The sequence below is a fragment of the Medicago sativa genome, chromosome 4, assembly GCF_051527215.1.
Source record: "Medicago sativa cultivar Bolivia chromosome 4, Bolivia_mono, whole genome shotgun sequence".
In the NCBI taxonomy this organism is placed as follows: domain Eukaryota; kingdom Viridiplantae; phylum Streptophyta; class Magnoliopsida; order Fabales; family Fabaceae; genus Medicago; species Medicago sativa.
In genome coordinates, this window is record NC_140752.1 from 96,222,371 (window position 1) to 96,236,785 (window position 14,415).

The 14,415-nt window shown below is 33.0% G+C and overlaps 2 protein-coding genes, 2 long non-coding RNA genes and 1 pseudogene across 5 annotated transcripts; 3 read left to right on the forward strand and 2 right to left on the reverse strand.

Moving 5' to 3' along the window:
- The first annotated feature begins 986 nt into the window (after nucleotides 1-986).
- On the forward strand, nucleotides 987-1,979 carry LOC146934221 (uncharacterized). The gene is made up of 2 exons (XR_015007699.1): nucleotides 987-1,091; nucleotides 1,185-1,979. It is a non-coding gene; the product is annotated as an uncharacterized LOC146934221 (long non-coding RNA).
- An 852-nt stretch (nucleotides 1,980-2,831) lies between these two features.
- On the reverse strand, nucleotides 2,832-4,955 carry LOC146934222 (F-box/kelch-repeat protein At3g06240-like; annotated as a pseudogene). The gene is made up of 2 exons (XR_015007698.1): nucleotides 3,709-4,955; nucleotides 2,832-3,466 (listed from the first exon to the last, which is right to left on the reverse strand). The product of XR_015007698.1 is annotated as an F-box/kelch-repeat protein At3g06240-like (transcript).
- Nucleotides 4,956-7,070: 2,115 nt separating this feature from the next.
- On the reverse strand, nucleotides 7,071-12,039 carry LOC146934223 (uncharacterized). The gene is made up of 3 exons (XM_085706100.1): nucleotides 10,829-12,039; nucleotides 7,630-8,172; nucleotides 7,071-7,492 (listed from the first exon to the last, which is right to left on the reverse strand). Exons 1-3 carry the CDS (start codon nucleotides 11,726-11,728, stop codon nucleotides 7,391-7,393), a joined length of 1,545 nt encoding a protein of 514 aa, XP_085562226.1. The 5' UTR covers nucleotides 11,729-12,039; the 3' UTR covers nucleotides 7,071-7,390.
- LOC146934224 (uncharacterized) lies at nucleotides 11,778-12,405 on the forward strand. Its single transcript, XR_015007700.1, has 2 exons — nucleotides 11,778-11,913; nucleotides 11,967-12,405. It is a non-coding gene; the product is annotated as an uncharacterized LOC146934224 (long non-coding RNA).
- Nucleotides 12,406-13,208: 803 nt separating this feature from the next.
- Nucleotides 13,209-13,763, forward strand: LOC146934225 (uncharacterized). The gene has a single exon (XM_085707889.1). The coding sequence runs from the start codon at nucleotides 13,209-13,211 to the stop codon at nucleotides 13,761-13,763; it is 555 nt and encodes a 184-aa protein (XP_085564015.1).
- The last annotated feature ends 652 nt before the right edge of the window (nucleotides 13,764-14,415 follow it).

Consider the following 14,415-nt stretch of genomic DNA (forward strand, 5'->3'; position numbering starts at 1 on the left):
GGAAGTATTCTTTGTCAAAAAAGCAACTTTCTAATCATTCATTTCAATATAATGTTGTAATGCAGAAGTTTTATTTGAGATTTTCTTTTCGTATAACATTTTTGATTATACAGTCCGAAAAGTTTAACTCGTTAAAATCACCTTACAACAACCTACAACATTTCGGATTTCAAAATCCAAACTAGCAGAGAAGAGTGGGAAAAGAAGCTCTCTTTTCACTTTATTTTTTCGTTTTAGAGGAAGGATGTGAAAATAAACTCTCTTTTTATTTTATTTTTTCGTTTTGGAGGAAGCCTGATGGTCGCTATTTGATTGCATATTACTATGTCAATTTTCTCCTAACAAATCAATTCTATAAGAATCTTACCCTTTTTTGGTAATAGATTCATACTTTATTTTATAGAATCTTCTTTAAAAAAAAAACATCGTACTGTGTTTAATATTATTTGCCTTTTGAATCAATGATGTGTTTAATTCGTTATGTGAATCAACAATATTTTTAGAAAACAACACACCGTACTGTGCAAGGCAGGTAGAATTGGGAGCATCTTCATGCTAATGGTCATTTGCTAATCTGCTTCACAGAATAACAGGTCTCATATGAATATCTAAAAGAAAAATAATTTATTTTTTGGCTCATTTTGTTTTATAAAATTTGTCATAACCCACCGATTTTTTTAAAAGAAGAGACCTTAGTAATTTAGATTGTGATCAAGAGGTAAGTAATAAGGGTCTAAAAATTGTTCTTGCCATGATTTCGAACTGGATTCTCTCAAATAATTCATTTTTAAAAATGAAACTTATTAACCACTTAAGTTCAGTCATGTAATTAAAACATAATGTATCATTAATCTCATTTTTATAGTTTCCTAAAAAAAAAAACCATTTTTATAATACAAAGCATCTTTATTCTAATTATACTACAAGTAATTATTATATTACAAGAACAAATCAACATAAAAAAATGCTAAGATGCTAAACACTCGTATAATTTTGAACGGACAAGGACTTTCTATCTTTTTTGAAGGAAAAAGTAGAGTGATTTTAGACAAAATTAAGATAAACTATGAGAGATGATGATGTTAAAAACGGTTTGAATCTTTCTCCTATCTTCTAATTATCAAATATTATCTCTTCTGAATATTACAATTCAAATCTGAATCCTCTCTTCTTCTTTCCTGTAGTTCTAAAAGTGAGATTTTGGATAGGATTAAGCATCAGGTCAAGACTTTTAATTTTGTTATCTTCTCATTCATCCCCTTTCTCATTTTTTTCTCTGTTGATTCTCCTTCTGAATCTGTTTATGTTTTCTTTGCTTCATCTTTTCCTTTACTACTGCCTTCCAATTTTGATTCATTTCTAACTATAATTTGAGGAGCAATTGAATCCGAATGAGCTCTATTTTCTTGCTATATATATGTAGCAATATGCATTTGAGGTTTTAGTTCCTTAGGATTAGGAAGGTTGTTGATGGAGATAATAAATGAGAACTATCATTAGTTAGCTAGGTTGCTCTATTTTCCATGGTCGCTTGCTTTTCCTTAGGTGTTCATGTCTTTTTTTTTTCTTTTAATCCTTCGATTTTTAAGGGAAGAGAGTTTTGGAAATCTGGAGTTCGAGAGAAGGGTAAGTATAATGGTACTATGTTTATGATAACTAATGTTGTTTGCAACTCATTATTAAAAAAATATGTTTACCCTACTATGTTTAATGGTAATACAAATTTCTCCTAAAACTTAATTTACTAGTGTCTATTATGGTTGATAAGACCCGTGCGACGCACGGGTCGGCGATCTAGTAAATAGTAAATACTAAAAATTGGAAAATACACAAAATTAAAGAGACCATCATACATAATAATTAAAGAACCTAGAGTACTGAGCAATAAAACTTACACAGAAGAACTAGACTAAAAGTAGGAAGAACAGAACGATTGTTTGCGAGCAAGAACATAAAAGCGGTTTGAATTGACATTTACAGTTTACACACTTAAAAAAATGAAAACGGTTTAAAAAAGGATTTGAGTAATCCTTCAATTCCAGCCATTTGAGTGTCAGATTCCACTATGTCTTCCCCATGATGCAGTTGCTTCTCATGTGTGCGGTCCTGTTAAAACGAATACATATTCTTTTCAATATTTGGAAGCTTTGAAAACTGTTCTTATGAGCATTTCCTCAATGACTTTCAGTTTGTATTTGGAGTGACATAAACAACTTATTTGGACTTATCTACTAACATAAACATTTGAGAGTGTTTACAAAAGCTAGTGGAAACAACTTGTGAAATGTCTTAGGAATCGGGGCAGATAAGGTTTTTTTTATCCCTTAAAAAAGCCTTTTTTTTTTCTGTTGCTCGAAGCAACCACGAGCTCGAATCATACGCAATTATTTTCACTACCAACTAATGATTTTCTATTAAATTTATAATATGTAAAAACTTGAAGAGTTAATTGAGTTTGATAAAAATATACCAGGTTTCAGAAACAAACTCCACCGGTACATGAATTGTCAGTATTTCTCACCTGCCATAAATCAAAATCTATTGTGACTCACATGAGTTATGTAATAATTAAATTAATCAAAGACACTCATAAATCTAATCAGATTTCATGATCAAGATTTGCATCCCAAAAATCTTATAGTATAAGTGTTTATCATATAACAAATTATTAAACTCATTTTTCATATAAACTATAAGATATTTTCATGAGCTATCCTGGAAAGCTTATGAAAATAATATGAAAAACAATTTATTGACATGTTATGAGTTGTTTTCATAAGCTCTTCCAAACAGTCTCACAATTTCATAAGTACTTATAGTAGTAAATAAACTCAAATAAATCGATCCAGGTTCTTTTTTTTTTTTTTTTTTTTGAATCGGCAAAATTTATTAAACGCCAACCCCGAAAGACGCAAGGTATGGACGGCATAAAGATACAAAAAGGTGCCGCATATAGACGGTACACTCAACCCCAAAACGAAATAACAAACTAGCACCTCCACAAGGAACCCAAAAACTGTGACAGTAGCAAGTTATGAGCCTGCAATCCGGTACAATCGCCACCGAATTACACAGCCATAGCTCAAACTAGGCACAAACAGACCCTCATCCCCAAACAAAGAACCCAAAAGGCTCCCTAGGCACCCTAAAACAAGCCCTACCCAAAACAGAAAATTCCAACATGACAGGCCCTGCTATTGCAACTCAGCAGCTGCACGGCTAAAGCAGCACAGGAAAAACAGCAGGTGCTGTTTGAACCCGCAAAGGAGCCCCCAAAAACTCAGCAGAGAACAACAAAACTGACAGAATACCGGCAGCAAAAAAACTGCAGCACACCGCAGCACCCAACACTGGACAGCACCAGAGCAACTTAAACCGTGAATCGATCCAGGTTCTAAGTCAATCTTTTCCTCAAACCCAGTCAAAATTATAATCTATGCATAATATTGTTGATTATTTGTAGATCCTGCAAAAATCAGTGTCAAAGAACAAGTTGTTGTGTTATCTTTCAGTTAAAAATTCAGTTACTATGAGAAAATGACAATGTATGATTCATCATTCAGTGGTTAAGGACAAAAGGAATAATGTTGAATGTTTTTATTCTTTAACGGCATATTCCATTGTTAATGTTAATCAATTACCAAATATTTGTCAAAAAATACTAAAGAGTTCATAATACAAGATAGATATCAGTAAAATGGTAAATACCAATATTTCACAATCAAATTCTTCTAGTTTGGTATCACTAGTCATCTTAAGCTTGGTGAAAGTACAGACTCTATATACACCGCCATTTGGGATCTCATAAAGCAACGGTCACTATAGGAGTGATACTTTAGCAGTTGTCCTTTGACATTAAGCTTAACTAATCCACCATTAGCTGGTCCAGCAATATCACCACAATTTGTAAAGCATACTGGGGAAAACTCCGGATCAGGGTGAAAAGAAAAATCAAAAGTCTTAATCCAAGACGAGACCTCTCCATACTCCATACACTGATAAGTCTGTCAAATACCATCAAATCACAAATTCTAGTAGAGTAATCACTATAAAAATCATCTGGAAGAGCAATCTCAGACAGTGTCATTTCCTTTAAATCAAAGACAATAATAACATCCATTTCAGTCTTATTATCATAAACCAGCCAATGAATAGAACCATTCAAGAACGACCCAACTCTGGGACCACCATTAGAGCTTGCAGTATTCTTATAAGGCAAATCAGAATCAAACTCAATTTGTTCCCATTGATTACCTCTCAATGAGAAAATGTCCAAGTCAATTGAACTAGATACCATGTATTTTTTATTGCAGGACCCCCCACAACTACTATGTAATCATCGCTTGACATATCGTATCCGAATCCATACAGAAACGTAATATGAACATTGTCGGCATTGTCAGCAATAATCCAATATGTAAAGGCATTTGTAACAGTCAGTCCAATAATAGAAACCCTCTACACGAACCTATAATATCAATGCAGGATGGGGGAGGCACAAAATCAAGGCTTAGTGAATGATAAGCAGAATCATCGTTGAGAGATGCATTAAAATCTATGGATAGAGCTTCATGAGCATAAGCTTTTTTGAAAAGATAAGTTTTCACCGACATGATTCTATATGTGTGGGTGAAGCAGCAAGTTGAAAATGTGAAGATGCGAAATAGGGATCAGAGATTAGAGAGAGCCATAACTTACAGACGCAACTACAACGTAGTACAGACTTCACAGGCAACCTTAGCAGGATTTCGGTTATCACTTCTCCAGGCAGATGCACTCTCTTCTTCGCCATCTTTGGTAGAAGATAGATAGATAGATAGATAAAACCCTAATTACTTTTTTTTCTTCTTCCAATCTTGTGAATTGAGAAAGGGAAGGAAGGGACTCTATTGGTACGCATTGCAAATGTCTAAATGCACCCTAACTGAAATATTCCATCTCTCTTGCTTAGCCCACGATTTGGGACTCCTTCAATTTTAGGTTGAGTTTTATATCGAAGGCTAAAATACACTTTTTTATCCCGTATTTTAATTTGGGAAATGCTAACGTGTGTCCTTAGGACATATGTTAAGAAACTTTAATTGGAAATTTTGTTTAGGTAATTATGTCAATTTATTCTTTTTGAGATTAAAAATTAATATTTTGTAATAAATATTTACCATTTATGAAATCCTTAACATATGTCTTAATGACACAAGTTAGCATTTTAGTCCCCCTATTTTAAAATCGCTATTTTAGTCTCTCTATAACACTTTTTTTTTAGTACCCATTAATTTTGATGATTTGTCACTTTTATTAATGACGTGACATTGACGTGTCATTTGTGTGTTGGCTTTCTCATTTTCCAAGTCATTTATAATAATTAATTTACATACATAAGGAAAAGTAATTGATTAATCATTCTTACTTTAAAAGTTTATCAGGTTAAGCTTTCCTTTAACCCTAATTTAGATTCAAGGATAGTTTGTGTTAAAACTAAAAGCTTTGTACTCTACGGTAAAGAATTGTGTTTTAATGATAAAAACAAACTAAATTCGTGTCTAATGTATCTTATTTCCTATCATATGAACTACGTCCTACATTGATTCAATCTAATCAATTGACGAATTTATATATAGTGGATATTGCTAAAACTTATTTCCGTCTTTTTTAGATGGTAAGACCCGTGCATCGCACGGGTCGACGATCTAGTTATAAAAAATAAATGTCCTTGTTGGGACTCGAACTTACACCCCCTACACTGCATTCAAGCAAAATGAACCACTATGTCAGTTAATAACTTCAACAATTTCTTAACACAGTTTAATATATATTTCAAAAATGTTTAACACCTCCAAGAAAAAAAACCCAAGATCCGCCACTCTTGACACAGTTTAATATATATTTCAAAAATGTTTAACACCTCCAAAAAAAAAAAAAACCAAGATCCGCCACTGCACTTGGATCCATCCAAAAAATAGCATGGATCATCTTAACTATTTTAAGAGAATAGACATCTCTACTAGTAGCATAGTTTTAGTGTATAAATATACAACTAATGTCATCAATTTTTAAAATGTGTTTTTAAAATATTTATAGTTACACATATCTTCATTTATTTTAAAAATAGAGAGATCCTTACCCTGCAAACATGGATTCGTGCATAGTGCAGATGAGTTACATAGAAGTGTTGCGAGATATTCATTACACTGAAAGAACAACCAACACAAGACAAGAGAAAATGCCAACCGACATAGGGGCGGTTTGTTTAAAAGAATTTAAAATTATATTTGACTTTTTAGTTAGGGATGACAAAGTGGGCCGACCCGCTCCGTTTAGGTCAACCATGCTTAAGTCCGTAAAAAATGGAACGAAACGGGCCGAGTCAATTTAGATGACCGAGTTCAAAATTCGACACTGCTCGACTTAATGGCGGGTTGACGACTTGACGGCCTAGCCAGTCAAACAAAAATATTAATAATATTTTTTTGCATTTTTTTAACAAATTTATTGTTATAAAAAATACTTCATCCGTCCCTCAATAAGTGAGCCTTTTGTAAAAAATAGTCTCAAAATAACTGACCAATTTCACTTTTCAATGCAATATTAATTACTTTTTTTCAATTATAACTATAATTAATACTACATTCATCACTTTCAATTCAATATACTCTATTTTGCATTTATGATAATCATAAATGCACCAATACTTAACAGAAACACTTAAAATCATTTCTCTCTCGCAAAAAAACTCACTTAAATTGGGATGGAGAGAGTATGTTCCTGTTATTTAAAAAATAAAAATTAACCGCAAACAAATTTGTGGAAGAACACAAGCTTGGTAGACAAATTCAGATACATGAGCTGCTTGGTTTCTTCGCTTTAAATTATATCTAACCCATTGATAAAAGAATAGCAAGTTGACGAGTTGATGAGTCCGTCCCTAATTACTGTGAGTTAGGAGAATTTTGTTTGTGATTTTCATCTTCATTTTTTCACATTGCATTGGGGTTAATACATAATACAAAAAAACAAATTAATTATAACATTATCAAATTGATAAGAAGAGCTATTCCCGTTTGAAAACATAATTAAAGAATGTGAAAATAGCAGATTGGCACATGATATTAATAAGCATGGCTCTTCAACGATAATACAAAGTAAACTTCTGTCATTGTCCCATCTAAAATAAATCTAATTGTTTAAACCTACAAACTTCTTTGTACATGGACTTTTCCTCAACTCACCTATTTTCAGTGAACCCTGGGAAAGAATTACAAAATTTCACTTCGTGGGAGTGAGCCACCCAATGAATAAATAAAGGAATTTTGGTATGGAGCTTCAAGAGAAGATAATGCATAAGATTGATCCACCTCCTTAATATACTTAATTTGACAGTGACATGATGAAACTATGCTTCACTTACCTCACTTTCCCTACACATACCCACATCTATCACCATGGTTCCTTTCTTCTTTGACTTCATAACTCTGCAACAGTTTCTCCTTGGAGCCTGTAAAGTATATACCAAAGCAAAAACCAATATCAAATTATAGCAGTACCACCAAACCAGTAAAATTTTCAAGTTAAAACTTGAAATTAAAAGCAAAATCGGTTGGCGAGTATACAAAGACTATGACAATAACTTACTCTATCCCATAGATGCGGATCTGGCTTCTTATATACCTCCACTCTGTCAACAGAAGAAGGATTGGCCATCTTCCACCGGCATTCTGGGTGAGGGACACGATGCCTCTCATATTCAGTCACTGTTTGTTCCATTGTATCATTGTATTTTGCCTTTGAGAAGTAAAATACAAAAGGCTTCTGACATGGATTTCGGCTAACCGGACGCGTGTTGAATGCATATGCAGTGTAATCTGCTCTTCTGTACCAATTCAAGAACGTTCTTGAAGGCATTTCCATCTCTCGAGGTGAAAACACACCACGGAATATCTGAACAGCAAAACCCCATGAAACAGAAACAGTCCAGTGCTTTGATTTATCGTAGCAGATGGATTGCTGCATGAGCCCTGCTGAATCAAGCTTCATTGGTATAGTCAACCGTTGGAGGGCTTCAACGCGAGTCGCATTGGGGAAGATAGGCTCAACCACATCAAGGTGGTGCAGCGACACTAATGGAGTCACCGGATGCGATGCAAGAAGACCGAGCAGGTTCCCATACACATCATACTGTTCCAATAAACCAGAGGATCTTAGTGTAAAATTAAGTTAACATAATAAAATACACAATAATATACTACATTCCTTGTCTAACATTAGCATGGCAACTCTGATTTATTCATAAAAATAAAATACAGTTTTGTGAATGCTAAAAATATTTAGGCCTATTTACAGTACATGTTTCCTATTTTCATTTTTACTTCAACTAATAAATAGAAGACTCGATTATAAGGATCGTGACCAGTGTACAGGGGGTCAGGTTGTCGTCTTCAAATTTGTTCTTAAAATCCTTGGAGCTAGTGGTGTTTCTGTGTTAGTTTTGTTTTCTCAGATCTTTAGAGGTGAGTTTAGGAACTATCCTATTGCTCTGTCTAGTGAAGTCTTGAAGGTGGAGTGAATTTGGGTTTTGGGGGTGTTTTGAAACATTGTGCCTGATGCTTTGAGAGCCTATCTTATGTGCTCAATCTCAAGCTTATATGTGTAATCTAATTATGCGTATCTTAAAGTTAAACCATGTTCACCTTGTGTTTGGTTTCATTATAATTAATAATTTTTTGTTGTTCCAATAAAAAATAAACATAAGAGAATATAGATCCAATATAGCAACCGAAAAAAAAAAGATCCAATATTTCTCTCACCATTTTCTTTTACAATTTTTTTTGGTGGTGGTCGGGGTTCGAACCCCGAACCTTGCATATATTATTATGCATTGTCCTTACCAACTGAGATAAGCTCACGAGAACTTCTTTTACAATTTTTCAAAACAAATCAAGCATTTTAAAAAATATTGAAAATGTCAAAACATTGTTTTCATTTTTTTTTGTTGGTATATGTATTATTCCTAGTTTATCTTCCATTTTCTTTGTATTAAAATTGTTTACTACACAAATCTTCCATCTTCTTGAGAGCAATTTACAATGAACACAAATTTTAGAAAATGAAAATACTTTTAGAATAAATGACAAAACCTTAATATTATTATTATTATTGATAAAAATTTAAAACAAAATTCATTTCATGTCTTTGAAATAATTGGAATAATGTAATTATAATAATTGATATTCCTTTTTAATTTGTAAACATGTGTGGCTAGGTGCACATCAACAAAAACCATAAAGATCTCCTTGGGAGATGATAACCCAGGCACGGTCAAGGAGATAAATATTTCTATTCTTCAAAGAAATCAGGAGAAAAGGTAAAAGCCCATATGACTATGCATACTTGCCTCAACAACTTTGATCTTAGGGACCAGGCAACTACTATGTATTCCACATGGAGCTCTTTCAATCATTTAGTCAAATTTTAACACTAAAACGGCAGAAGCATCAAATTTTCGGCCACCAACCTTCTAAACTAAATGGTCTAAACATGACATTTTATTAATATTAAGTCAAATTTAAATCTAAATACTATGTGAACTAAAAATATTACGAAACTTAAAATACCCGCAACCCATTGCAGTGATTAAATTCCACTGTCCAGAAATTAAATGCTAGAGTTCAGTATCCACCACGATATCAGAAGAACAAAAATTTAATGCACAATGCCCATAAGTCACCACCGACACAAATAAATATAAACTTGAAGACCAAAAATAAACCGGCAAAGGTAAAATGAAAATTTACAGCTTCAACAATTCTACTACTATTATGATCATAAAAAAAAACTACTACTATTATGGTATGGTATACAAACAATATTTATAAAAAAAAAAAAAAAAAAACTTTAAAGATATTTTTGGTTCGGCGATGACGAAATTTGATTTTGAAAGAATCAAAATATACAAATTTTAACTTCAAGTAGAATCAAGTTTAAAGGCAAAACAAATTCTATTCAAAGACAACCAAATATGTTAGAATTAATTCTCCACCTTCAAAATCAATTTTGGCCTCTTCGAAATTGGAACGAAGCATACACTAAAACCCTGGTAAAAAACGGATAGCTGATAAGCTAGCTTATAGTTGATAACTTATACGCTAGCTTATAGTTGATGACTTATAAACTAGCTTATAGCCAATAAGCTAGTAGCTTGAATTAAGATTGCAAAAACTTCTTGTTGATTGTTCGGTAAAATTAGAGTATGAAGTAGCTAATAAATATGAAATATCATAAAAAATGTATAATATTTAATATTTATTTTTTTCAATTAAGATTGCAAAAAATGTGATAAAAAATCATAAGCTATAAGTTTTAAACTATAAACTACTTGAATTAGCTTATCAAAAAACGATATAAACTCATACAAATAAGTTATAAACTCGTGAAAAAATAACAGTTATCAAACAAGTATTTTTTAGCCATACGAGCTTACATGCTATAAGCTCAAATGTGTCTTACTTTTGCCGATCAGAGCCCAAATATAGCAATTCGTTAGGGGTAAAGCAAAACTATACTCACTCACATTACACTCAATGAGTGCAACAGACCAAACATAAAAAACAGCTTTCACTAGAATGAATGAATTATTATGATGCACCATTATTATTGGCAAACAGTTATTAAAAACAGAAAAGAAATACTAGCAAAGTAGAAAAGCAGTTTCACACCCACCGAACCAAAACGGGTCCACAAAATAAACAGACAGTGTAATAATAAGTGAACCACGTTTCATGATAAGACACTGACAGCACAAATCAAACAAACACCGAGTTAAATCATCACTCACCTGGTGAAACCCCGTTTCTTTAGTGAGTGGAACACCGAGTTCAGCCATACAAGCATGCATTCTATCATCTGAACCATACAATCCTGGATACCGTTGAATGCACCGATCCTGCATTTTGTGAAGCGCTTTTGCTAATGGATAGCTTATAGCAAATCCACCACCACCATAAGCCATACCATAAGAAAAGAAAATATTCTGTAAATGACTTTCAGATAAACTTCCAATGTAATAAAATTGATTATGATCGTATTTTCTTAGAATCCTAATCAAATTTTCGGTGACGAAAACGGTATCATCGTCACCCATGACAAACCACCGTACATCTTTCATTCCGAGCCGGAGTGTTTCCGATACGATTCGTGAGATTCGGATTGCAGAACGGTGACCTTGTTTGTTTTTATAGGCGAATTTTGAAGTGTCGCCGGAGATTCTCACCGGCGGGAGCCGACTGTCGTTCTTTTGGGTTTTAACCTTGTTGTCTAGCCACACTACACCGCGCATTTCCTTTGCTCTGTACCATAGTTTGATGTAGTTTTTTCTTTGCTCCCATAGCTTCGCCGACGCCGCGATTCCGAAAACCACGTGCCGGAGCTCCGTTTTGTTGTCGGTGGCGGTTTCTTGAGTAACGAGGCGGATGGCGGTTGCGGTGGCATTGATGATTGGGAGAGTTGAGAGTGTGTCGGTGGAGAATGGAGCGTCTATGCAAGCGCGTGAAGTGGAGACGAGTTTGAGCGAGTAGACAACGTAGGTAATGGAAACGAAGAGGATGAGTAAGAGGAGAAGTTTGTGGGAGATTTTGGATTGTGTTGTTGTTGTCGTAGTTACTACTACACCTCCATTGGAAAGAGGGGTGCCGACACCAGATTTAGGACTCCAAATTAGTTTTTCAGAATCTTTCATGTTTGTTTTGTTTGTAGGGAAAAGAAAGAAAGAAAGAAAAAGACAATGCTGTAAAGTAAGAGAAACAAATCAAATCGGGGTTTTAAAAGTGAAAAGCCCCGAAGAGGTGAATTTGAAGGAAGCAGATCTTGCAATCTAGAAATAGAAATAGAATGGAAATAGAATAATTGGAAGAGATGAATGTAGTAGGGTAAGATAATTAAAGGCGGTGAGAAATGGAAGGAAGGAAGGAAGGAAGGAAGGGTTTTGGTGTTGGAGGAGACAGTGGTTAACAACGCCAGCCCAGGTTCAGTTGAGTGACAGCTCACTGTAAAGATGAAATTATTTTGGATCACTCATCATATCATATGGGAGCTGAGCTGAGAGATGGAGACCAAGATTAGAGTGGGCCCTTGTTATTATTCCACTTTTTCAATATATACCCTCCGCTCACAAATATAAGCGAAAATCCATGTTTTAGATTCATTCAATAAACGATGTATTTAGTCTTTATTGTAGAGAACATACATCATTTATTGAATGAATTTAAAATATGATTTTTTGCTTATATTTGTGACCGGAGGGTCTTGCTTTATATAATAACTAGTCCTTGAGCATGTTTAATTTATTTTGGCTAAATTATATATTTTTGTAATCTTGTTCATTTAGATCCTTTATGATTTTTTTTATTCGTTTAAGTCATTTGCTATTGTTCATGTTCCTCCTTTTAATTGAGAGTTAAATGACAGTTTTCTTTTCAAAATTTTCAAGAAACAAATATGATTCTTTTTGCTTGTTTTATATAATTTTCAAATTTTGAAATAAGAAACTTAATGTCATGTATTATATTAAAATTAAGAGTTATATATCTCCTTGTTAAAAAAAAAAAAAAACCGTTATCTTATCTCTTTGTTTGAATAATAAATGAAATTTGAATTGATTTCATTTATGTCATATGTCCATAAATAGAAATAATATTTGAAATTAATTCATAAAAACTTAAAAGTAAAAACAATTTTGGTTTTACCTATATAAGTTTTAAAAATACATGATTTTTTTTAATAAAAAAAAGTAATAAATTGAAGTAGATTAGTTTATGGTTTTGAATTAGAAATATTAGAGAGGACAATAAATAAGAGAATATTTTGTATGAGAGAAAAATAATAAGTTTCTATTTTATTGAGAAAAAAATTGAGAGAAAAGAAAAGTAATAAAATTCTATCATAGGGAAAGTAAGCATATAGAGCAAGATTTTTTCTTTTATAAAATTATTGCATTTGGCATATGAGACATTGTAAATACATGTAAAATTATTCCATACATGTAACATGTATATCCCTTAAAAAAATTGTAAATACGTACATTTATCTTATTTAGAATGTAAAATTATGAAATTTGGCACATGAGAAATTGAATCATTAGTTTAAAAAAAAACAGAGATTTTTTTTTTATTTTTGGCAAAAAGAGAAATTAATTCGTATATACCTTTTATCAAATGTTCATGCGGCAGGAGATGCTCGGTCATGATGTAGTTTCTGAAGCTCCTTGGCATAAAAATGTTCCTTTGAAAGTCTTTATTTACGCGTGGCGTCTTCTCTGCAATAGATGGCAAACAAAGGATAATTTGGCTCGTCGAGGTGTAATTACTAGCGACTCCCAATTGTGTGTTACCGGTTGTGGCCAAAATGAAAATATTGATCATTTAATAATCCATTGTCCTGTCTTTGGCAATCTTTGGCAACTTATTAAGGCTTGGATAGGTGTTTTTTCTGTGGACCCTCAACAGGTTACAGATCATTATTATCAATTTGTTCACTCTTCAGGTGGTTATGCTCCCCGTAAGTCTTTCCTTCATTTGATTTGGCTTTGTGGTATTCGGGTCCTTTGGAATGAAAGAAACCAAAGACTCTTTGTCAACACAGCTAAAACAGCAGCGCAACTACTTGAGAAAGTCAAGATCACATCTCTTCGTTGGATGAAAGCAAAAAATGTTTGTTTTCCCTTTCGTTATCATATGTGGTGGCAGCATCCCCTTGTTTGTTTGGGGATTTGCTGATGTATTTTATTTTATTTTTTTTCTTTTGGTGGTGTTTACGGAACTTTTGATGTAACTTTGTTTTGATTCCTAATGCACTACTTGTGCTAGGGACCAAAACTTTTTGTTAATATATCTTATTTTGGCTTGTTCAAAAAAAAATCATATATACCTTCAAAAAAAATTAATTGCAGATATTTTTTTTTAAATAACAATGGCTAAAAACTTACATCTTAAGGTGAATAAGTGGAGTGTTCGAGTTTCAAACTCAGCCTTTTACATATATTATGCGATTTCTATACCAAATGAGCTAAGTTCGTGGGGACTAATTTAAAATATTTTAATTATACTAAGAATGGATAAATAAAAGTAGGCATGACAACGGGGCAGATTTAACCATTACTGCCCCCGCTCCCACTTTCATACACCCCGTCCCCGTCCCCAAACCTTATCGGAGGTAAAAATTAAACACCCAACCCCGCCCAACCCTCACACGCGAAAATTGTATTTTAAAAAAAAAAATAAAAAATGCATGTTTTTTATTTTTTTCCATAGCAACCAAAAACAATAATTATATCAGTAATAATAAACCTCTTTCAAAAGAGAAAGATAATTTTGATAAACACGTTTCTAAAGAGTAACTATATATTAAAATAGTTTGATATTTATCTGA